General features: G+C 38.0%; 2 protein-coding genes across 3 annotated transcripts; one reads left to right on the forward strand and one right to left on the reverse strand.

The window, feature by feature from the left end:
* Positions 1-837: 837 nt before the first annotated feature.
* On the forward strand, positions 838-10,535 carry LOC127444509 (G-protein coupled receptor family C group 5 member B-like). Its single transcript, XM_051703894.1, has 4 exons — positions 838-1,542; positions 5,958-7,027; positions 7,115-7,221; positions 8,669-10,535. The coding sequence occupies exons 2-4, from the start codon at positions 5,959-5,961 to the stop codon at positions 8,711-8,713; spliced, it is 1,221 nt and encodes a 406-aa protein (XP_051559854.1). The 5' UTR covers positions 838-1,542; position 5,958; the 3' UTR covers positions 8,714-10,535.
* Positions 10,536-15,007: 4,472 nt separating this feature from the next.
* LOC127444512 (exosome complex component CSL4-like) lies at positions 15,008-22,846 on the reverse strand. Of its 2 annotated transcripts, none has more exons than XM_051703896.1 (8): positions 22,802-22,846; positions 20,035-20,150; positions 19,850-19,924; positions 19,651-19,739; positions 19,459-19,492; positions 19,325-19,375; positions 15,997-16,077; positions 15,008-15,914 (listed from the first exon to the last, which is right to left on the reverse strand). In XM_051703896.1, exons 1-8 carry the CDS (start codon positions 22,827-22,829, stop codon positions 15,711-15,713), a joined length of 678 nt encoding a protein of 225 aa, XP_051559856.1. In that variant the 5' UTR covers positions 22,830-22,846; the 3' UTR covers positions 15,008-15,710. The 2 variants fall into 2 exon arrangements, with proteins under 2 accessions (XP_051559856.1, XP_051559857.1); XM_051703897.1 differs by having other exon boundaries at positions 15,993-16,077.
* Positions 22,847-24,535: the final 1,689 nt, after the last annotated feature.

The raw sequence follows: 24,535 nt of genomic DNA on the forward strand, positions 1-24,535 counted from the left end.
CGTGCTGCCAAAACAGCGCCAACCCGCATCTCAGAATAGCATTCTGATATTATATTCTTCTCACCACAATTGTACAGAGTGGTTATCTGAGTTACCGTAGACTTTGTCAGTTCGAACCAGTCTGGCCATTCTCTGTTGACCTCTCTCATCAACAAGGTGTTTCCATCCGCAGAACTGCCACTCACTGGATGATTTTTGTTTTTGGCACCATTCTGAGTAAATTCTAGAGACTGTTGTGTGTGAAAATCCCAGGAGATCAGCAGTTACAGAAATACTCAAACCAGCCCATCTGACACCAACAATCATGCCACAGTCCAAATCACTGAGGTCACATTTTTTTCCCCATTCTGATGGTTGATGTGAACATTAACTGAAGCTCCTGACCCGTATCTGCATGATTTTATTCACTGCACTGCTGCCACACGATTGGCTGATTAGATAATCGCATGGATGATTGTTGGTGCCAGACAAAGACTAACCTGGGTTGGTGCTGTTTTGGCGGCACGAGGGGGACCTACACAATATTAGGCAGGTGGTTTTAATGTTGTGGCTGATCGGTGTATATACAATGAATGCAACGCATAGCTCCCCCAACCCACAAACACTGGTCAAGGGAGCGCAAATTTTGATTTTGCATACATCCCCAGAAATGGGTAGTTGCACCCCTGCATGAGTTTCTGTGTGGAGGAAAGTATCGTTAATACTCTGATGGCTCACTGCTCCACTGGACAGGATTATCTGAAGGCTACTTAAAGAGACACAACCACACACACACACACTACAGTAAGACACATGGATGACCTGAAACGCTGAGATCTTCATTGCATAAGACTCCCTTAAGACACTCCACGTGGACACACACCTGGCTGCATGTGTGTGTTTGGGCTACAGGACCCACAGGACTCATAGAAGTATGAATGGAAATCGTTAGGCCAGAAGATATCTGGATCATCTGGACAGTGTGACCAGCACGATTCTTTTGTCCTGAAGAGTTTGTGGAGTTTGCTGTTGTTTAATTATAGGTTCTGTATGACAGAAGTAACTCAGTGATGGATGCATGAAACATCCAACGGTAGACCACAATGGTCCAGTGCAGTCTATATTGAATCAGATGTGAATTTTACCCTCTAGTGCTTCCTGATCTTGAGAGGGGACAACCACAAGAGGAGACAGCAGGGGACAAATACAGCGACAACAGAGCTCTCCAATACAAGAGACACTATCAGCACATTTAACACTATCACAAAGAGGTGTGAAAAGAAAAGAAAAGAAAAGAAAAGAAAAGAAAAGAAAAAGGCTCTCTTACAGATGCATGGTAGTGTGTAGGTGTGAAACTGCCTGGTGCACATCAAGGACAATTTCTGGATTTGCTGTCACTGTTTTTCGACTAATAAACGGGAAGACGCACGGGGAAAGACTGCGTTTGGTTGCCATGTCGTTAAAGGAGTGCGTATACGTCAAAAAACGTGAAGAAGCCATTTGAATACATAAATCCAGACTTGTGCTTTTAAGGCTTTATCTAACAAAATCTGCACTTGCAAGGTGAGTAACACGTATTTTATCCACTGTTGTCAATGTTTTGATGTGGTTTATATAAAGTCTGGATGCGCGTAAAAGCACTGTTATCATGATATTTACGCGCTGTCTGCTCATTTTTGTTTTGCCTGTAGTTAGTGGTGATTGTGCTATAACGATTAAATGCATTCAGCCCTAAAGTTGTGTGTCTGTGAGTGTGTGCGTGTGTTTCTGTTCTTTATATAAATTACGCGCAGCTCCATCTAGGCCAGCCCACGCGCGCCTCTGGTTGCCATAGCAACTAAAGGACATCTGTTTGATGTGCGTCTTTACATCTGGAAGACGTCTTGTTTAGGTCGTTTGCTCATCTAAAAGACGTCTCCTTTCAGATGTCAATAAGATATTCAGCAGATGTCTTTGAGACGTTTATGATTTGGTTAGTTTGTAAATCTGATCATTTTAAGATGTTTAGCAGATGTTAATCAGATTGTGATGCTTTCCAGATGAAAAAGATTTAAAACAGACATCTCGGAGATTATACAGTACTGTGCAAAAGTTTTAGGCACTTGTGAAAAATGTTGCATAGTGAGGATGTCTTCAAATATAGTGCCATAAATTGTTTTCATTTATCACTTAATGTCATACAAATTTTTTAAAACATAAAAAAGCTAAATCAATATTTGCCTTTAAAACAGCTCCAATTCTTCTAGTTACACCTGGACACAGTTTTTCTTGGTTGTTGGCAGATAGGATGTTTTAAGCTTCTTGGAGAATTCACCACAGTTCTTCTATCTATTTCGGCTGTCTCAATTGCTTCTGTCTCTTTATGTAATCTCAGACTGACACGATGTTCAGTGGGGGTCTCTGTGGGGACCATGACATCTGTTGCAGGGCTCCCTGTTCTTCTATTCTAATCTTTTCTATTTGCAAAAGTAATGTTCGGGAGTCTAACATTTATATTTCCTATTGACACACTAAAGTTGAAGATATAAATAATCATCTTAAGACAAATGCTTTTGTGAAACATCTTATGTGCCTAAAACTTGCACAGTACAGTACGTCTGGGGAGTGACCTGACAGGACAATGTGATGTTTAAATGGCTCTTTAAAAGGCACCTTTAAGAAAATTATTGTTGAAAATAATGTATAAATTCAATGGTCACAAAGACAACTTTTTGAGGGTTGTTTCCAGGACGTTGCTAAACAGTTGCCAAGGAGTGTTTTTAGCGTGTTGTTGTTTAGCTTTAGTGTTCTGGGTGTTTTTTTATTTTTTATTTATTATTATTATTTTTATCATTACAGAGAAAATAGAGCGCAACAGTGCCTGTTGTTTCTGGAAGTATTTTTTAAGCACTGATATATATATATATATATATATATACAGGGCCGGATTATGACTAGCAAGGGCCCCGGGGCCAATTTTCTTCTAGGGCCCCCCCTTTCAAAGTTGAGATCCACACAATACATTTTAATTGATTTAAGTCTCTTTTAATACCCATTCTGTTATTTACAGTCAGATTAACTCAAACATACAGCACAGTTGTGAAACCGCTCAACGGAAACAGGTTTGCTGAACAGCCCCTGTTCTTAAAGAGACAGTAGCATTTTAACGTTTGTTATACATAATGTAAACTCAATGTAATTACTACAAATGATGCATACAAAAAACAAGAATGTAACAAAATGTGTAATAAATGTGTAAACATGCATATATTTAAAGGGGCAATGATACATTATGACATATTTTAACTTCATCAAACACTTTAAATATAAAGAAATTAACTAATAGACTTCTACAGCATGTACATATGGGTTTAGTGAAACTTGGCAAAGAGTTCAGACAGTTCTGGCTCACGCTGCTATATCTTTTGTAACTCATCTGAATGATGGGGTGCGTTCCATTCAGAAGTGATCATCCCTATTTCCTTCAAAGACTTTACCCGCCATTGTGAGAGCTTCGAAGGGCTGAAAGGTGTGGGGCTCAAAAATAGCAGTCATTTGGTCATATTATTTTGTTTGCAATGACCTTACAGCTTGGCTACCATTATTATTTTCCCATCGAAAAGCCCTGTGAAGGCATCATGTAAGCCCTTAGACTTGCCCCTTAGAGTAGATTATATTAACAGAATTTTTAAATGATCTAAGAGTCTGTTTTTAAATGTTCATGATTTCAATCTTCAGCGGTCAAAACTTACACACCAGCCCTTTAATCTGCTTTCAGATGCTCTCTTCTTTCTTTATTTATTTCTCTTACTGTAAGACCTGTTAAAATTTCTCACTTCAAGCTTTTAAAACTATTTTAAGCTTTCAGATAAGTTTTGTCAAACCAACATTATAGTTTGTCTCGACAAACTTTACGTTTCTAGGTCAGTACTTTTTTACCACACAAAATAAAATATCAGTATCTTCTTTTTCCCAACCACCTAAGCTCAGTTATTTTTATTTTTTATTTTTTTGTAATATTGGGGAGAAATACAGTTATAGAAATAAATAGTATAATAAATGTTTTTGTTCTACAGCACTTTTCATACAAAGCATAAAGCTTAAACCTATAAAGCCTAAAGGATGAAATAATAGTGTCTCAAAAAAAAAAAAAAAAAATGTAATTAGAAACAGGAAGGCAAAAGGGTCCTATAAGCGAGATGGGGGCTCTCATAGTCACAGGGCCTTATTGAGGGGGCCTTGTATAAGCTGACAGCTGTGGGGGCCACATATTCAAGCATATCTAAACATTTGTTTTCAAAGTTGATGGGCTGCCAGACCATGCTGGTTAAAATTAAACTGGTATGCTTAAATTTAAATGGCAAACGAACACGTATTTATGGCATGTATGATATGAGCACTTCAATATGAAAACAAGCAAATCCCGGGCATTTAAGGCGATTTAGAAATCCTGGTCTGACTTTTTTAAAGTCCCTTTCGGGGGTAAGGATGTATTGTCACCCTAAACAAACAGATATTACAGCTTTTCCTTCTTACATTACAACTTGTGGACTAGTTTTGGTGAATTCTCTGACATCGTGATCGGCATATACCTTCTCCCTCGTAGCTTGAATATTATCCATAACAAGCTAATTAAACATTAAACATGATTGTCACTAGAGGGTGAAATGCAACTGTCATATCTGCAGGTCAGAGACAGTGAATCGTGGGTGTTTTCACCTGTCAGTCATTGATTCTCTATGGCAGTTTGGGCATACTAAGATGGCCACTCGAACACTTCACCTCCTGTTGGCAGTTTAACGTTGCGTCAGCGATCCGGTTCTATATATATATATATTTGGATTTTGTTTTCCCTTAATAATAACAACCTTCATTTAAAAACTGCATTTTGTGTTTACTTGTGTTATCTTTGACTAATATTTAAACTTGTTTGATGATCTGAAACATTTAAGTGTGACAAACATGCAAAAAAATAAGAAATCAGGAAGGGGGCAAACACTTTTTCACACCACTGTATATCAGTGGTTCTAAGCCATGAACAAAGCCAATCAGTACCAAGGTGAATCACAACATTACAAACTTTGATTTGAAGCACAAAAGTGTTCAAAGTGCACAAAAAATCGGACAAAAAGACAAAGGTACAAGACTGTGCACTTAACGACTTAATGAAGAAATGAACTACAATCCCATGAAGCATTGTGAATGACGTAATCAAATGAAAAATGGTGGAAAAATAGAAAACTATTGATTTAAAGTTGTTCATTATAAGCAAAGAAACTATAGATTTTACTGTAAGTTTATTGCAAAATACAAATATTTAAGTAGTCAGGAGACTGACTTAATTGCATCATTCGCAGTGCATCACGGTCGCTGCAGAGCTCTTTTGGTGAGCTTCGTTTCCCGCGATTCTCTGATTGGTGGATTATTTCCCTTCAGAATCATGGTAGCGTAGTTCTTCACCAGACATTGCTCTATTTAATGTGCAATATGTAATATATGTAAAACATGCTAAGTTGAAATACTGGCTTCTCCGAAAACAATGCTAAAACCAGAATATTCAACTTTGAAATGTCCGTTCCGGGCCGGAATTTCTGTTTGTGTTTTGGCCTGTGTGATCCCGCCCACTGCCCATTTCCCAATAGTATTTCGACACCTCAGGTTGCCAGATTTGAAACAAGTTAGCGGGAAAACACAGCATGCTGCAGCCATGGAAGCCAGCAATACATTTAGCTAACATTGACAGAGTTATAAAAAATCCACATGAGATGGTTTATAATTTACAAACAATAAAAACATCGCAAACATATAAATTAGCTAAAGCTAGTCGCTTGCCAGTGTCAGTTTGCTCGTTCCTGTTGCGTGTCCTCAACCTGGCAACCCGCGTGAGCTATGTTGCGCTCTGTTGCACAGGGGCATTTTAAAGGAAGCGTTGAGTGTCTCAATAAAAATATGTGTTTTATTCATTGCATTCAGCACTGATTTTCTCTTTTCTTTTACAGCATGGCTCTATGGCCCACCCTTATCTTCATTCTCTCTCTGATTGGCTGCTGCGCTTTTGAGGAGCAACCCAAAGTTACAGCTCTGCCCCCTCCTCGAGGGTGTGGCACTGCAGTCGACCCGCCCTACAGAGTTCTGTGCGACCTGGAGTCTGTTTGGGGCATAGTTTTAGAGGCCATAGCATGTGGTGGTACTGTATCGGCATTGATTTTAATTGCGATTCTCCTTGCCAAACTAAAAACGGTAACGGAACCGAAGAAGCGATGTGGCGTCGGCCCCCTCCTCCTCCTATTGGCCGGAACGGTGGGTCTTTTCAGTCTATCGCTGGTTTTCCTGGTGGGGCGTGGCGAGGTACTCTGCGTGGTTCGACGTGGGCTCTGGGGGGCGCTGTTTGCGCTATGTTTCTCATGTTTGTTGGTGCAGGGGGTGCGACTGAAGAAGCTAGCCATGGGAAGGCAGAGCCCAACTGGGAGCTGTCTCGCCGGGGTGGCATTCGCACTCACCACGGTCCAGGGTGTCATCGCTGGAGAGTGGCTGTTGCTTACGGTGCTCCGGGAGGGACATGCAGCATGTGATTACCTGCCTTTTGACTTTGTGTTAGTGTGTAGCTATGCTCTAGCATTGTTGCTGGTGGCTACTGTGTTGTCGTTGGCCGTTGTGCTGTGCGGAGGCGGCAACAGGGAGGAGTCAAACCGGAAAAGGATGAAATGGAGGTGTAATGGCGTCTGGCTTTTTCTTTCGTGTCTTTCATCTCTTCTCCTCTGGGTCGCCTGGCTCGGGCTGTATCTCTATGGCAACGCTGCCATCGTGACCATTGCAAAGGACTGGGATGAGCCAGCACTGGCAGTTGCCTTGGTGACAGAGGGATGGGTGCTGTTGTTATTTCATGCCATTCCAGAAGCCCACCTGTGTTTGCGTCCAGCCGCTCAGAGGAATGCAGACGCGGGGCAAAACTACTACGATGCCCCTCAGCTTCCAACACTGCAGGGTTACCATGACGACGAGCGGCCAACCAATCCCAGAGTTCCATACACAGACAGTCAGGCGTTCTCTGTAGAGGAGCATAGTGCAGGTACTGACAAACACATGCGTTTATTTGAGTGTGCATGTGTGTATATTTGTGCGTGTTAGTCTCACTAGTTTATGGTGTTTTTTGCAGTTCTGCAGGCTGGAGGTTTTCATAACGGATTGATACGACCTGCTGTGCCATTTCGCAGTCATGTTTATCAACCCACTGAGATGGCCTTGCTCATGAATGCAGGAACGGTGAGTGTGTGTTATGGTGAAAACATGCACACACATACATTTTTTTTTTTTTTTCTATCATGGTTGGGATGCTCCATTGACTTTGATTGTTTTTATACTGAGCTTATAATATTTTCTATCACCTAACCTTGACCCTACCCCTAACCCTTACAGAAAACTTTGTGCACATTTCTTCTTTTATACATTAATTAGCATGGTTGTTAATCCCCACAATGGGGGTGATTTCAGGATTTCCTACATATATTTTTCAGAAACTGGCAGATGTATTTAAGATCTTAAGTTAAAGGAATGCTCCTGGTTCAGAACAAGCTAAGCTCTTTAAAACAGCATTTTTGGTATATGTTGATTAGCATGTGGGAAGGTAAATACACACTTTCAAATGTTTTGCCACAAGGCTTAAAGGAATAGTTCACCCAAAAATGAAAATTCCCTCATCATTTACTCATTCTCATGCCATCTCAGATGTGTATGACTTTCTTTCTTCTGCAGAACACAAATTAAGATTTTTAGAAGAATATCTCAGCTCTGTTGGTCCATTCAGTGCAAGTGAATGGTGACCAGAACTTTAAAGCTCGAAAAAGCACATAAAGGGGGCATTAAAGTAATCCATACGACTCCAGTGGTTAAATCCATGCCTTCAGAAGCGATATTATAGGTGTGGGTGAGAAACAGTTCAATATTTAAGTCCTCTTTTACTATAAATCTCCACTTTCACTTTCACATTTTTCTTCTTGTGTTTTTGCAGATTCACATTCTTTGTGCATATCACCACTTACTGGGCAGGGAGGAGAATTTATAGTAAAAAAGGACTTAAAAATTGAACTGTTTCTCACCCACACCTATCATATCGCTTCTGAAGACCACTGGAGTCGTATGGATTACTTTAATGCTGCCTTTATGTGATTTTTGGAGCTTCAAAGTTCTGGTCACCATTCACTTGTCTTGTATGGACCTACAGAGTTAAAATATTCTTCTAAAAATATTCATTTGAGCTGCTCCTTTAAGCTTGACCACAAACACCGGTAAATCTAATATGTTTTACATGATGTGCATAAGGATACCAGAAAGGGAATGGAGTAAACTCCACCCACAGAAATTATGTCTATAATGCATAAACAGAGGTTCAACTTTCTAGAAAAGTAGTCCAATCTCAAAAAGTACAATTCAGACAACTTTAAAGCTTAAAGAATAAACAGGTTTTTACTGAATAATTCAAGTGTTTTAACAGAATATAAGCTGGCCGCATAGACTTCTATTTTATGCACATTACTGTAAGATTTTTGTTTAATTACAATCTGAGGGATGAGTTGAAATTATTTTCTGTGGTAATCAACACTATGCCAAAAAGGACTTATCCCTGGAACAGTGACATCTTCTGTTTGTGTCAGTGAAACTGCACATAGACACGAACACCCATTTATAATTCACCTCACATTTTGTGTTTCAGATCCCAACTGCCCCTCCAAACTTCACAGGGAGGCATCTGTGGTGAGAATGTTCGCCGTGGCAATAACAATCTCTTCTCCCTCATGAAGGAGTCACTTTGGGTGACTTAACAGAGTCAAAAGGCACTTTAATGAGGTTTCATATTGATCATTTGGAAATGCTTTTGTTATAAAAGTTAAAGGTTCTCAATGTGGGGGTAGGCTAATTTTGCACAAGGTGTTTAAAATTGATGTGTGAAATTCTTTTCAATGTTAAAAATATTTTCTGCTAAGCCACTTAAATGTTCAGTCAACTGTAATAAGTTAACTATTTGTAGGAAAAGCCCACAAAAAGTGTAAACACTGTGGTGCTATCAAAACATTGCTCTATTTGTTTGAGCAGTCTGACATTCAAATTCTGGCTCAGCTAATAGCATGAGTTTGGGACGGGACTATACAGACAAGGGCGGGCCAGAACCTGCAGTATTTTCGCAATTTTGTTTAACGCAAAGAATGAATCACTTCGGCTGTTAAGTGGCTCACCTTCAAAGCACTTTGGACAAATGACAGAAAGTGTTGAAATCATACACTGATGAGGGCCTGTATTTATTTACATAATCAAAGAGAGAAGTGAATAAAAGAGGGAAAGAGAACAACAGTGTAGGAGTAAAAAAGTGTGTGTGATACAACGAGAAAGAGTACTAATTAATTCCTAGCCTTATAGTTAATGCAAATATTCCTGCTTTCCACTTTTAAAAATATAATCAGAGTCTATTACTTTCTATACCTCTTTATTTAAAGGGATAGTTCACCCCAAAATAAAACTTCTCTCATAATTTACTCCCCTTCATGCCATCCCAGATGTGTATAACTTTCTTTCTTCTGCAGAACACAAACGAAGATTTTTAGAGAATATTTCAGCTCTGTTGGTCCATACAGTGCAAGTGAATGGTGACCAAAACTTTGAATCTCCAAAAAGCACATAAATGCAGCATAAAGGTAATCTGTGGTTTAGTCATTTTTTCAACCAAAAAATTTTTCTGCATCACTTTTTGGACCTCCAGGCACTACACTGAGCTGATTTATGCCCACCAGGGTGCATCCTCTCGGCCTCAGCCGGTTCGACAGAGGGCCTGGTTCTTACACCCTCTCCCGAAGGTGTGATATGATAGGTGTGGGTGAGAAACAGATCAATATTTAAGTCCTTTTTTACTATAAATATCCACTTTCATTTTCACATTCTTCTTTTGCTTTTTGGCCATTAGCATTCTTTGTGCATATCGCCACCTACTGGTCGGGCCTGGTCATAGGTGGAGATTTATAGTAAAAAAGGACTTAAATATTGATCTGTTTCTCACCCACACCTATCATATCACTTCTGAAGACATGGATTAAACCACTGGAGTCTTATGGATTACTTTTAATATGCCTTTACATGATTTTGTGAATGGGTGAACTATCCCTTTAAATAACTAAATTTGTGTATTTAAACTTGTATGAAATTGTTAAATTGGTCTCTTTTTAAACTTTTTAAATTGCATCTTTTTTGTTTGTTTGATTGTTTGTTTGTTTTGATATAACAAAAAAATGTGACTCTTTCACCAAACTTTGCACGCTTATTGACCATAATACTTTACACAGTTTAAGGTATACACATAGCATCACTATTGTAATGTTTATGCCATGTTTGATCTTGCAACGAAATACTGTGTTCTTTGATTTAATGTTGCTATAGTGCACAATGCACATGTCAAGAACTGCTGGTCTGAAGGTGCTGCAGCTGGTTGAGCATTTGGAGTGTTCTGAACAGGGTGAGTGGAAAGATGTGTTTGCATTTTGCTTTATCAAGTGGAGATTTCATGATTTGCACAGACTTGAAATGGTTGTATTTCTGGCTATATTTAATGTTTATATTTCAAAATAAATTATAAGAAATATTCAAGTGTCTCTTCATTGCTGTGTCACACAAGTAACAAAACAAATACATTATACAAATTATGAAGTGCCATAAAAGAGTTTTATAGATTAGCGTTTCAGAGTTTAAACTTTCTGTTGTGAAGCACGCACTGAGTTGCACGTGTTCATGTTATAAGCAACCTAAATAGTTTCAACTGCAGATGGTAGGCTACATACTATTTCATGAATTGTTAAAACAGGAGTTAATAGGATGCATGCAAATCTTCAAAGTTAAAGTTCAGATGTTAAAGTGGTTATTTCAGAGGTAATTGTTGTCTGTTTATTAAATCCGGCACATTATTGATGTGTTTACTTCTCTAACCAACCAGTCTACTGAATAATGAAAATCACAATTCACGCAGAACAAAAAAACAAATCAACAGCAATTGACATTTTTGTATTATAAGATTCCAGACAATAAGTCATTACAACTAGTGGTCAGCCGAGATGGGTTTTTTAATGGCTATATGTATAGAGCAGGATGGCCGATATAAATGCTTATAAACATAATACAATTTAACAACAGCAAATCAGATGTACACAACATTTCTAAAGTGAAACAAACACTTGTTTTATGCAATATTTACTCAGATTTTCATAAATAAATTTGCATAAAAAGAAAAAAACTTTGAAAACAGAAAGTGTTGACTATAGACAATTTAAAGACGGTTTAAGGAAGTGATGTTGTTGTTCCTTTTTTTTATCCCTTTTCTCCCAATTTGGAATACCCAGTTCCCACTACTTACTAGGTCCTTGTGGTGGTGCGGTTACTCATCTCAATCCGAGTGGTGGAGGACAAGTCCCAGTTGCCTCCGCTTCTGAAAGCGTCAATCCGTGAATCTTATCACGTGGCTCGCTGTGCATGACACCGCGGAGACTCACAGCATGTGGAGGCTCATGCTACTCTCCACGATCCACACACAACTTATTACGCGAGAACCACTAATCGCGACCACGAGGAGGTTACCCCGTGTGACTTTACCCTCCCTAGCAACCGGGCCAATTTGGTTGCTTAGGAGACCTGGCTGGAGTCACTCAGCACACCCTAGATTCGAACTTGTGACTCCAGGGTTGGTAGTCATCATCAATACTCGCTGAAGTACTCAGGCCCCAGATGTTGTTGTTCCTTGAACATTTCATGCTAATTGTTGAACTCATTCAAAACAACAGCAGAAGGCGCTTCATTCATAGTGACTTTAACACGATTAGATTTACTAATGTAAACACAATAGTCATAAAATGTCAATATTAAAATGTGGATAAAGAAGGTAGATGTCCGCATGCTGAAATTAAAACTCCAAAATGATTACTACAACAAAGCAACGTTTCAACCAGTTAGGTCTTCATCAGTGCGAAGACCTAACTGGTCGAAACGTTGCAATGTTGTAATTTTGTCCAGGTAAACAGACACAACTTTTGAAAAAGAAGAAGATAAAGAAGGAAGTGGCTGAAATTCACATCACTGAGGATGGAGAAAAGATGGCTGGAGATCATTTAGAGGTGTCCGAAGAGATAAAAAGACATGAAGAGTTGGAAACACATTTCGGAGAGGCTGAAGAGAGAAAAAATAAGAAAAAGGTGGTAGAGACCAAAGAAGAAGAAAGAGTGAATTTGGGACACAATGAAGAGAAAAAAAAAAGAAGAGGAAAACTGAAGATGATGTGACTGCAAAAGAAAAAAAATTATTAGATGATGGAGAGATCAAGAAGAAAATAAATTGCCAGCATGAAGACGCAACATGATGTCGAATGTGTTGACGTGGATGAAGAGAAGATAAAAATAAAGAAGAAGAAGAAGAAGAAATCTTCATCTCAAGCAGAGGAGCTGGTGGAAAAGAAGGGTTAAAAAGACAGGAATAAGTCCAAAGACAAGTTTGAAAAGATAACACAGAAGAGTATAAGGATAGAAAGGTGTGTAATTTTAATTTGTTTTTGATAAGTCACATAAGAGGTTTAGCTGTTAACAATGTGACATCAAAGTATTGGTCGTTAACCTGCCCTTCATTGTGGATATGACATCTATAAGATCACTGGGCCTCTATTGATTGTAACAGTCTGTTTCCGTAAGTGAAAGTCCCATTTATTTTCTCCAAAGGTGAACTTATTTGTAAGGATAACTTAGAAACATTAACACTGGTTACAATTCATTGCTTGGTGCTTTATTGCTTTGTGTCTGGCCCAGGCACCAGGTTTTATTGAATGTTCCGGGTTCAATACAAGTTCAGAACAAATGGAGAAATAAAGGGACCTCAAAAATTTAAATTCTCTCATGATTTACTCACCCTCCTGGCATCCCAGATCTTTCTTCTGCAGAACATAAATGAAGATTTTTAGAAGAATATTTTAGCTCTGTTGGTCCATACAATGCAAGTGAATGGGTGCCAAAATTTGGAAGCTCCAAAATCCAAATAAAGGCAGCATAAAAGTAATCTATACGACTCCAGTGGTAAAATCCATGTGTTCAGACACGATATGATAGGTGTGGGTGATTTTTGTCAAATTCTCCTCCCTGCCCAGTAGGGGGCGATATGCATGAAGAATGTGAATCACCAAAAACAGAAGGATAAAGTGAAAGTGAAGGAAAAAGACATAAATATTGATCTGTTTCTCACCCACACCTATCATATCACTTCTGAAGACATGAACACTTATTTTCTAGTCTGTGCGGACTGTCAACACATGTGCCTGCCGTTGACTGTACTAAAAGAGTATCACAAAGCAGTTGTAGTGCACATGCGTTGAACGCGTTCATATTCACTCGCGGTCAAGAGTATACTTTGAAAGGCATCATATTTTATTTGTCAATTTGCAATCTGAATTGAATGTAATGAGTTAAAGGTCCGGTACTGCAAAATAAAACAAAACTATTGCGTAGGATTCGTTGGCTGCACGTGAAAACTAACATGCGCGATTCGCGACCACTGTCGTCTGATTCCCGAACGAAAGACTCCAATGAACCGGTTCTTTTAATGAATTGGTCACAAAGACGCACAAACTCCAGAATCAGAATCACTAATTTAATCCGTCAAAGCGTTTACTGAATTTCAGTACGAGTATTTACTGTACTGCAAGTCATCAAATTATGTCTGACTCAAAATGAACCAAGAACTGTTGCCTGTTATTTGTACTGTTTATCTTTGATACACAATGAAAAGTCGTTTGTGGGACTTAAATGTGTTAGTGATTTTTTTTTTTTAAATATTATTATTAAATTACATGCTGAAAACGTCCTTATTACCTGTCAGATATAATTGAAACAGATGGCATGAAATATCACACCTGTCTCTTTAACTGCCCTAGGCTTAGTAAACAGCGGCGAAATGTCAGAACGTTTGTTTAGCTAATCAAGAGGGGGTGGCTAATTCAACCTGCTAAAAATTCGCGATGGGAGACAGGTGCCTTACGTTGTTCCTGGCAGGCTTCTCAGTCTTACAGGCACCATTTGATTAGAATTAGGGTGGGGGCGGGGTTAGACAGTCTGCTGCCTGCCAGGAACCAATTGAGGCACCTTTGTATAATGGGCGCTAAAATTCAACGTGGCTAAACGGTCGAAGTCCCAATTAACGGCTAAAATCACGTACAGCAATTTTAAATCTATAATTCCTGTTGTTCATGTAACAACTGTAGACATAGTTAAAAAGGCACTCAATCACAAAGAGTTATATAATCATATTCATTATACATTTGAGATTTGTGAAAGTGCTGTAGATGTCATTTGATATGAGGTAAATTCTTAAAGGAATATTCAGTGTTCAATATATGTTAAGCTCAGTCGACAGCATTTTTGGCATAATGTTGATTACCACAAAAATTTATTTCTACTCATCCGTCCTTTTCTATAAAAAAAATAAAAAATCGAGTCACAATGAGGCACTTACAATGGAAGTGAATGGGGGTCAAATGTTGGAAAGTTTAAAGGCAGAAATTTGAAGCTTATAATTTTATAAAAGCACTGCATTCATTCTTCTGTTAAAACTCATGTATTACTTGAGCTGTAAAGTTATTTAAATCATAATTTTTACAGTAATTTTAGGGTTTGCTGACAACATCGTTATGGCAACGAAGTTGTAAAATTGGCTATAACTTTACACAGAGACGATTAGAGATTTCATCACACTAAAATCATGTTAACACACATATTATGTCGTGTGGTTGTACTTTTGGAATAGTATTTTAAAGTTCAAAAATTGGCCCCCATTCACTTCTATTGTAAGTGGCTCACTGTAACCCAGATTTCTGCTTTTTTTAACGAATCAGAAGGATGACTCTAAATTTTTGTGCTAATCAATATTATGCCACAATGCTGTCGACTGAGCTTCACTTGTAACGAACCCAGAATTTTCCTTTAAGTGCTAGGTTTCTCAGTCTTTATAACAAACTAAAATGTGATGACACAATGGAGCTAAATTTGTATTCTATAAAACACTTTATTTTTTTTGTCTCTTGTAAACATGACCTCAAAACAGTTACAGACAAAAGGACAGAATTAGGAAAGCATCAAAGACACATTTTCAAATATTCTGCATAAAAGCAGCAAGAGAAAAACAAGTGCTTTCAATGACCATCATGCGCTTTTAAGAGTTTGAAAACAGTGCTGCCACGAGTTAGCACTCAAACTTTACTTCAAAATCCCGTTGTGAAACATTATAAACTCTGTAGGTCACATTTCACCACTAAATCCAAAAGCAAGAAAAAAAGAAATATTCTGCTTAATGAAATTCAACGGTTATGAGAATTCGGGTGAGAAATTTATTAAATTGTCAATTGAAATTATCACAATGCAAAAAAAGGGTGAAGTGGGACTTGGACATGTTGAGATTCACCCAAAATTTGTTCCAACAGTGTAAATTTCTCTGTTTACACAAGCTCTCAACATAGTACATTCATGGTAACAGAAGACAGTTTACACAATTCCTCATGTTCTGCAATACTTCTAGAGGCTCTAAAGCAGCTGAACACATGTCGTATTGCAATCGCAGGTGTGTTGGAGCACCGAGAGCGTCACAAATGCCAAAATACTATATTTTGAATAATGAATAATTCAAAGGCATTACAAGGCAGTGTGGAATGTACAAGGAGATTTAACTGATCTACAGAATTCCAAACACAATTATTTGGCTGAGAACTCTGCATGAGTAAAGCAGGAGGGCGTGTCTTCGAAGCTGTGTGTTCCAGTGGGTGTGGTTAAAGGGTGTGGTGGGCGTGGCTCAGGCCTGCAGATACTCCGGCTGTACCCGCGCAACCTTGCGAAACTCTTTTGCGTGTGTGCGAGGACACTGCATCTCACACCAGCTGATGGGCACCATCTGTGCACCTGAGTGAAGATTTAAGAAAGTGTTAAAACTAACGGACATTTGACTAGTACGCTCTAAAATATAGAAACACCGCTCACCTGCCTCACTGTGGGCCACGACCACACCTAACTCATTCTCCGCTGTGGTTAGCAGGTAGTTCGACTGCACATCACCCAAAGAGATCTGACAGCCAAGGTCAAGGGTCATCAGTTACACATTCTGGATACTAGAGTATTAGAGTTTACAGGAGAGCTGCTTTTCATATAGTATATTACTAATATATTGGTTTCAATACAAGTTAAGCTCAATCGACAGCATTTGTGACAATGTTGATTACTACAAACAAATTATTTACTCGTCCCTCCTTTTCTTACAAAATAAATAAATCAAGGTTACAGTGAGGCACATACAATGGAAGTGAATGGGGCCAATTTTATTTGGAGGGTTTAAAGGCAAAAATGTGAAGCTTATAATTTTATTAAAAACACATTAATTCTTCTGTTAAAACTTTTGTATTGTTTGAGCTGTAAAGTTGTTTAACCCTTATTCACTTATTAATAGAGCAATCCATTCCATTTGCATTCATCTTACGTCATCACAAACACACATGAGAACACAATGCGACTCATCATACTTTTTGTTTTTTTGTTATTTTGGTGCCATTATGCACAGCAGAGTGAACAACAACTGCGTATACGTAACTCATCAGATGTCCAGGGGAAGGTGGCTTGCTGCTGCTCGCAAACGGCATTTTTTTGAGGAGACAACTGATTGCAAGGAATTCATTTGCATCTTTGTTTACACTGTACACTGTATTTTCATGCGAACCGTGCTGTGTTTCGAACTAAAATGCCAGTGTGAAAGCACCCTAAATTACTCCATTCATGTTTATATAAAATAAGTAAATTTTATATTTTATTCACTTAAAAAAAAAAAAAGAAAAAGCATTAAACTTTCTTACAGTAGGATCAGACTAAGACTTTGATCTGACATTGAAGCGTTTGTGTGTTCTGTGTTGTGTCAGATTTCTTTATTTTTATTTGATAAATTAAAAAAAATGTTCAGTTATAGTCTCACCCATTCATTCCCTATGGCGGGTCAAATTTGACCCGAACAATACGAACGGGGTACTGTTCAATAAAACAACCTAGACTCATCGAATCTAGTCCAAATTCAGGTGGCAAGTATAGGAAAGTCACCAAGCCTTGTAAACTAAAGAAAACTATTTGTATTTTTAAAATAAATAAATAAATAAATTATTCAGGTCAAAAGTTACCTGAAAAGTAAGGGTTCAATTGACGTTTTTATGGTCTTTTTACGGTTTACAGTATTATGTCATTATGGCAACAAAGTTGAAAAAGTAAAATTGGATAGAACTTGAGTTTAGCAAGCGATTTTACCACATTAAAATCATGTTTACACACATATTGTTTATGTCTTGTGGCTATACTTTACAACAGTATTTTTTAACGTTTACGAATTGGCTCCATTAACTTCCATAGTAAGTGCCTCAATAGCCTAGTTTCCATCCACTTTTCGCGCAATTTTGTTATCGAAAAAGTGAAAATGCGTAAAAAACATTTTTTGCGAAATTTGCTGTCTTCTGCCTGTTTCCATTCAAATGGCCTTTTATCGATAAAAATGGTGTGCGCGATGACATCATGCCTAAAAAACCACTTTGTCACATAAGTTTTGGTTTAGCGCAAAAGAAATCTGCCCTGAAGCCGTTTCCATACAGAAATGTGTGTTTATCGCTAATTCGCTTCCCAGATGTCCCTAATCTTTTTTCCTCCGAAGTTTTGGTAAAATGGGGAGAGTATTGAGACAATTCTTTGAAATTAGCCAGCTTACTATTTTAATTTCACAAATAAACGCAATCAGAAGATGAGGAATTGCAATCAAAATGGAGCTGTTGCCCTTCTGATAGGACTGTAATATCGGTCCTGATGATAATCCTATCGCAGGTTTCCACCGGTTCCGACCCGAAAGCGAATCGTCATGGCCCTGTTCAAGCTGGCATCCTGCACCAAGTAGAGGGGAAATTTTCAGTCTTAGTATAAGGATCATCCATCGATGTGTATATACTGTGTGCACAGCTATTAAAGAAAAACTGATGCGGTGTAATCTCAGGGTTTATGATACATTCCTGATAATCAATAGACTATTTTGAACAATCATCTAAAGCATCGCCATCACAACTGCATTATGTCCCGCAACTTTTAACGACCAACTGAACTTGATTGTCATCTCAAATTATTTTTAGTGTCATAATGCAATTTACATTTTCTGAAGAAGCAAATGCGATCCGAGGTAAAGAGGGTTATATTTAAAATATTTAAACGTTTTAAAATGTTCAAAAGCTCGTTTTCTGAAAGTGAACTCATTAGACAAATAGTTCTGATAGTTTATAGTCTTGAAGTGTAGAAAATATCATTCAGCTGAATTTATTCGTCTACAGAACAGGGTACAGCTAATTTAAGTTTGTGTAAAGAAAAGGCATAGGTCTAAAAATATAATTTTTTTCGTTTGGTAATTTATTTTTTTTAATTTAATGCGTTTTTCGTTTGGCAATTTTATTTAATTTAATATAGGGAATTTTGCCAGCATTTTTTCAAAAGTATAAACAATAATTTAATAAAATTGGGCTATTTGTTATTGTTCCAAAAAAGCACACCGAAGCTTTTCTCCTAGTATTGTGTATTATTTTTCATTTAAAACATCTTTGTGCACATAAATGATGTTTTTTGTATTGTGGGCTAATTCCGTGACTGCCGTCTATTATTTTGATTGGTGTGAAAAAGCAGCTTTAATAAATAAACGGATGTCTACCGTGATTAAATGAATCACAAACAGTGGCCATTCATTTGTACTCCGTGCACTTGTCAGAATGTGCATGTCTTGAAACGAGATAATTGTGTTTGCAGTGATCGGATCTTTATGCCGTTCAGATCAATCCATAATCACGTACAATAAATTGGCTTTCAAGGATCCTATACCTTGTCGTCATGATTAACACAGGCAATTGGGGTAAATTCTGTCATGTGACTACATTTTTACCAATTTTCTCGACAAAAAGTGTTTCCAAACAAGTTTTTCGCGACATTTGATGTATCGACATGGAGTTTATGCACTAGAGTTAAACGGAAAAATATTACGTCGACACTTGTGAAATGTTAGTGATAATTTGCGTTTCCATCAGCTTTATTTTAATGCGCTAAAACCTTTTCCGCAATAAATCCTTGGATGGAAACGTAGTTACTGTAACCCAGATAATTGCTTCTTTTTTTTAACAAAAGGAGGGACAAGTCAAAATTTATTTTTATGGTAATCAATATTATGCCACAAATGCTGTCGACTGAGTTTAACTTGTATTGAACCCGGAATATTCCTTTAATGTCTAGTCTTATTTGACATTTGATTTAAAGGATACCACTTTAGCAAGGACGATATCACCTGGCCTAAAGCTTTTGTACGTCTCCACCTGAAGAGAAAAACAGATTTTCTGTAATTAAAGACCATGACAGTTTTATGAAAACTAATAGGCCTAATTTGTCATGAACTCACCTTATCTTTCTCTGTTGCTCTCACATCTTCTCTCCTGGAAAAATTAAAACAAATAAATAAAATTATTGTTGTTGTTGATATTTCATTTTTTATTATATTCACACGCTTTTAAAACATACTTTATTCAAGTCCTTTGATGGACAGAAATGTCATAATTAAGGGCTGACTTCTGCGAATAGAAAATGCACATACCTGATTGTGCCTCTAAACCGATCTTTCAGCGGTGTTGACCCAACGTATAATATGTGCACTTTAGCAAACCGTGGGTTGATACTTGTCACCTGTACAGGTACAGTCACACACAAAATATAAGCCGCAGTGCTCGTGTCAGTCCGAATTACAGTAAACATGAGTAAAAACCCCCAATGACGTCATGTTTCATGTGGCTTACCTTGCAGGTGACGATGGCTCCAACATCAGGCAAAAGTTGTGCTTCTGTTTCTCTAACCACTGATATAACCGGGAGCTTAAAAAGAAACGTTTGGATAACATTTATTTCCATTGGATTGTCATGAAGACTGAATTTGGCTCAAAGTCTCCAAAGTGTGATTGCGCAATAGCTAAATAAACACTCACCTCCTCTCCCTCGTTCTTTCTCAGCACATATCCCACGAGCGAGGCGAAGATGTAGCCGTGCCGTAGGTACGTGCCGGTACCGGGGATACAGTCCTCCGTACTGCACAGCCTTTCACCTGCACAAACAACAGTGAATTTCCATGTTTTATATAGATGCCATTTATCATTATCCAATCAATTCTCGATATATAAAGTCCCTCCCTACAGCTTTTCTCATTGAATATACTTTCACTCGGAAATACTTCACATTGTGAAAGTAAAAAGTGTTGCGAAAGACGTTTTACATTAAGCGTAGTTCCAGCAAGTGAAAACGCTTGTTTTTAAAATCTGTAAATGTAGTTTGACAAGTTAGATTTGGTATTTCAGATATTTGGAAACAGATTTCAGATGTTAATAAATTGAAGAGTAATTTAAGATATCTTAAAGGGCTTTCTTACTAGTTACAGTAACATTATAACTTTCTGAAATGAACACTGCCACTAGCAGAATCCAAATTACCGATATCAATAATGAGCATTTTTACTATTTGTATTTATATTTTTTATATAAGGAACAGACATTTGCACTAGTAACAATGTAATTAATAATATCACAAATGATTGTTTTTAAAAGATAGTACATATAAAACTGGAATTTTAACTAGTACAAAATTAATTAATTTCTGTAATTGTGTTTTGAAAGGAGTGCATGAAATTCTATTAGTGAAAAAGCAGTTACAGAAAAATAATTACTAGTTGAAATTCAATTTTTGATATCAAGAATGTGTATTTCCGCCTGTAATGACATAATTTTGGATAAAGAATTAATGTTTTTACTAGTGAAAAACTAAATACTGGAATAAAAAAGTAACTTTTTCACTAGTAGTACAACCCCAATTCCAAAAAGTTGGAACAGTATGAAAAATGCAAATAAAAACAAAAAGGGATGATTTGAAAATTATATTCACACTTTGTTATATTGAAAGAACTACGACTACACATTATATGATGTTTTTCCTTGTGAATTTCATTTTTTTTCTTAGGTACAGTCATTTCAAATCAGATGAGTGCAACATGCTCCAAAAAAGTTGGGACAGTCGAGTGTTTACCACTGTGAAACGTCACCATTTCTTCTAATAACACTTATTAAGCATCTGGGCACTGAAGACACCAGTTTAAGTTTAGAAAGTGGAGTTTTCCCCCATTCATCCATTATGTAGGTCTTATAGCTGCATAATTGTACAGGGTCTTCGTTGCCGTATTGTGCGCTTCATAATGAACACATTTTCAATTGGAGATGGTCAGGACTGCAGACAGGCCAATCTAACACCCGCGCACTCTGCTTATTCGGCCAGTATGTTCTTTGAAGTTGTCCTGCTGGAAAATGCAGGGACGTCGGTGGAAAAGGCGGTGCTGGATGGCAGCATATGTTGCTCCAAAATTTGTACATATCTGTCTGCATCAATGGTGCCCTCACAGATGTGTGAGTTACCCATGCCATGGGCACTGACACACCCCTGGCCCATACAGACACTGGCTTTTGGACCTGACGCTAATAACAGCTTGGATGGTCCTTTTCAGCTTTGGCCCGGATAACACAATGGCTGTGCTTTTCGAAAACTATTTGAAATGTGGTCTCATCGGACCAAAAAACACGGTTCCACTGTTCTACTTTCCATCTAAGATGAGACCGAGCCCAGAGAAGTTGGCAGCGCTTCTGGACAGTGTTGATGTATGGCTTCTCCTTTACATAGTAAAGTCTTAACTTGCATCTGTGGATGCAGCGGTGAGTGGTGTTGACTAACAACGGTTTACAGAAGTATTCCCAAGCCCATGTTCATAATATCTATTACAGATGAATGATGTTTTTTAAGACAGTGACGTCTAAGGGATCGGAGATCACACAAATTCAGAAGTGGTTTTCGTCTTTGCCCTTTACGCACCGAGATTTGACCGGATTCCTTCAATCTTTTAACTATTTTGTGCACTGTAGAGGGTGAAATGCACAAAATCCTTCCAATTGTCTTTGGGGAACATTGTTCTCAAAGTGCTGGATTATTTGCTGAAGCATCTGTTGGCAAATTGACAAGTCTTGAATGATCTTTGCACTTGAAGGATTAGGCTGTTTTTGGAGGCTCCGATTGCCACACCTGTTTAACATTTCCTGTTTCACATCGCCTTGTTATTTCAACTCTTGCCCTGTCTCAAGTTTTTTGGAGCGTGTTGCAATCATCTGATTTAAACTTACTGTACATAAAAAAAAAAAAAAAACTTCACACTGCCCCCCTCCCCCCCCGATGGCACATATGCACAGAGCTCGAGTGACATCAGCTGTAGTACGTGTACAGGCACATTTGTGAGTGTTTTTACATTTGTTTCAGGGCAGGTATGCATGACAGCAGCGTTCCGCGCCCCGGGCGGTGGGCAGGGCTCGCCAAACGAGTCTTTAAACCCCAAAACACCTCCATAACTACACTTATTCAAAGTATGTCAATATGATCAAAAAATTATCAATATCACTTTTGATAAATGTTGACTGCGGTCTAAAATGTTTTGATGTTCATAATTTCACGTATAATTGTTTTGCGCGTGCGGATGAAGCAGCCCTCAAGCAATGCTACACACACTGTACTGCACGTGAACACTGTGATCAAACTGCTTTGAACTTGAACTAAAGCTCACGAAATGACAAACCGAGCATAAGCAAAGTAAATAACCACGCCCTACAAATTATTATATCAAAAAAACCGAAATCAAGCGAATATAACAAGTTAATAATAGCAACCCACCTGGAACACACAGCTTCATGGGCGACATGCTTTTAAGAAACGGGAACAGCGTTGTGATTGGTTATTAGACAGAGGCCAAGTCGCCCTCTGATTGGTCAGCTCATGACGTGTGGAGCATGTGATGCGCCATCTTTGTTGTGGCAGTGAAAGTGTTTACAGAAGTAGGGAAATTTAATGTATCTTTTTATTTTTTATATTACAAAAGTTGATGTTCAAGTTTATGTTTATATACGAGGGAGACACATTCCCCTGTCTCAACCACCTGACCAAAATCTACGCCCGCATATTCATTACACCCTTTAATCATGACACACTTTAATGCATTTAAAGTTTAATGCATTGCTCGGGTCTTGGGACTTCATTCCACCCCCTGTACCTCATCCATTTTTGGAGTTATTTCTCAACTATTTCACACCTCTTTAGTATTTCTCAACCTCTTTCTTTTGAACAGTGTAACAAAACAAAACAAAAAACAACTAAATAATAATAATAATGTCGAAATTGCAACAAAAAAAACGTTTTTTATATAACTGCTTCATTACCGAAAGTGCATAGGGTCATTAAAGACCCAAGATATTTTTTTTTTGCGTTTCAATTAATCATTTTATCTATTTAAGTTTACCATTACAGGATTTTTCTTTAAGACAAATGAGTACTGTATTCATACAAATTACTACTATATCACGTTGATTTTCTCTGTGATGATGGTGAATTATCAGTATTACATCTGCGTGTACACATACACATTATACATACTATTTCTTACTCAAGGTGGCACAGATGTTTCAGTGGTTGACTTGAATTACATTTGACATGGCTAACTGATAAAGAAACAACATGGAAGTAAACTATAGCAAGTGTAACGCATGAACAGTATGATTTGGCTATTGTCATTTGTGTGTACTACTGAAATTATGTAAGTTGTGTGGCTATTTTGAATCAAAATGTGACCGAGAAAATACTGGATGTGCATGTTATGTGTTCTGTGTAGCTCAATATGTGTTTGACAGCTAGTTGCATCTTATGAAATTCCAGTGCGGAAGTAATCAAAATCAGAATGAGCTTTAATGCCAAGTGTGCTCACGTACACAAGGAATTTTTTTTTGGTGATAAGAGAAACAAGCTAATGGACACTGAACATTACAGTGAGACACAGAATATAAAACAAGGTAAGAGTATAAATAGACATGCACATGTACATACGCCATTATGTTATATGTCCTATTTTTTTGTAAGCGCTAATGTATGTGCAATTATTGAATTATGTGAATTTACATATCTCCTTAAGATATTTATACATTATTGCCCTATGGGAGTCCTGAAGGCAGTTTAATTGTTCATGTGGAAAATGGCCTGAGGGTAAAAACTGTTCTTGTGCCTAGATATCCTGGTGCTCAGTGCTCTGTAGCGCCGGCCAGAGGGCAACAGTTCAAAGAGGGAGTGGGCAGGGTGTGTGGGGTCCAGAGTGATTCTACCTGCACGTTTCCTCACTCTGGAGATGTACAGGTCAATACTCAACCAGCCCATCTGGCACCAACAATCATCCATGCGATTATCTAATCAGCCAATCGTGTGGCAGCAGTGCAGTGCATAAAATCATGCAGATACGGGTCAGGAGCTTCAGTTAATGTTCACATCAACCATCAGAATGGGGGAAAAATGTGATCTCATTGATTTGGAGCATGACATGATTGTTGGTGCCAGATGGGCTGGTTTGAGTATTTCTGGGATTTT

This window comes from Myxocyprinus asiaticus, chromosome 8, assembly GCF_019703515.2.
Source record: "Myxocyprinus asiaticus isolate MX2 ecotype Aquarium Trade chromosome 8, UBuf_Myxa_2, whole genome shotgun sequence".
Lineage (NCBI taxonomy): Eukaryota > Metazoa > Chordata > Actinopteri > Cypriniformes > Catostomidae > Myxocyprinus > Myxocyprinus asiaticus.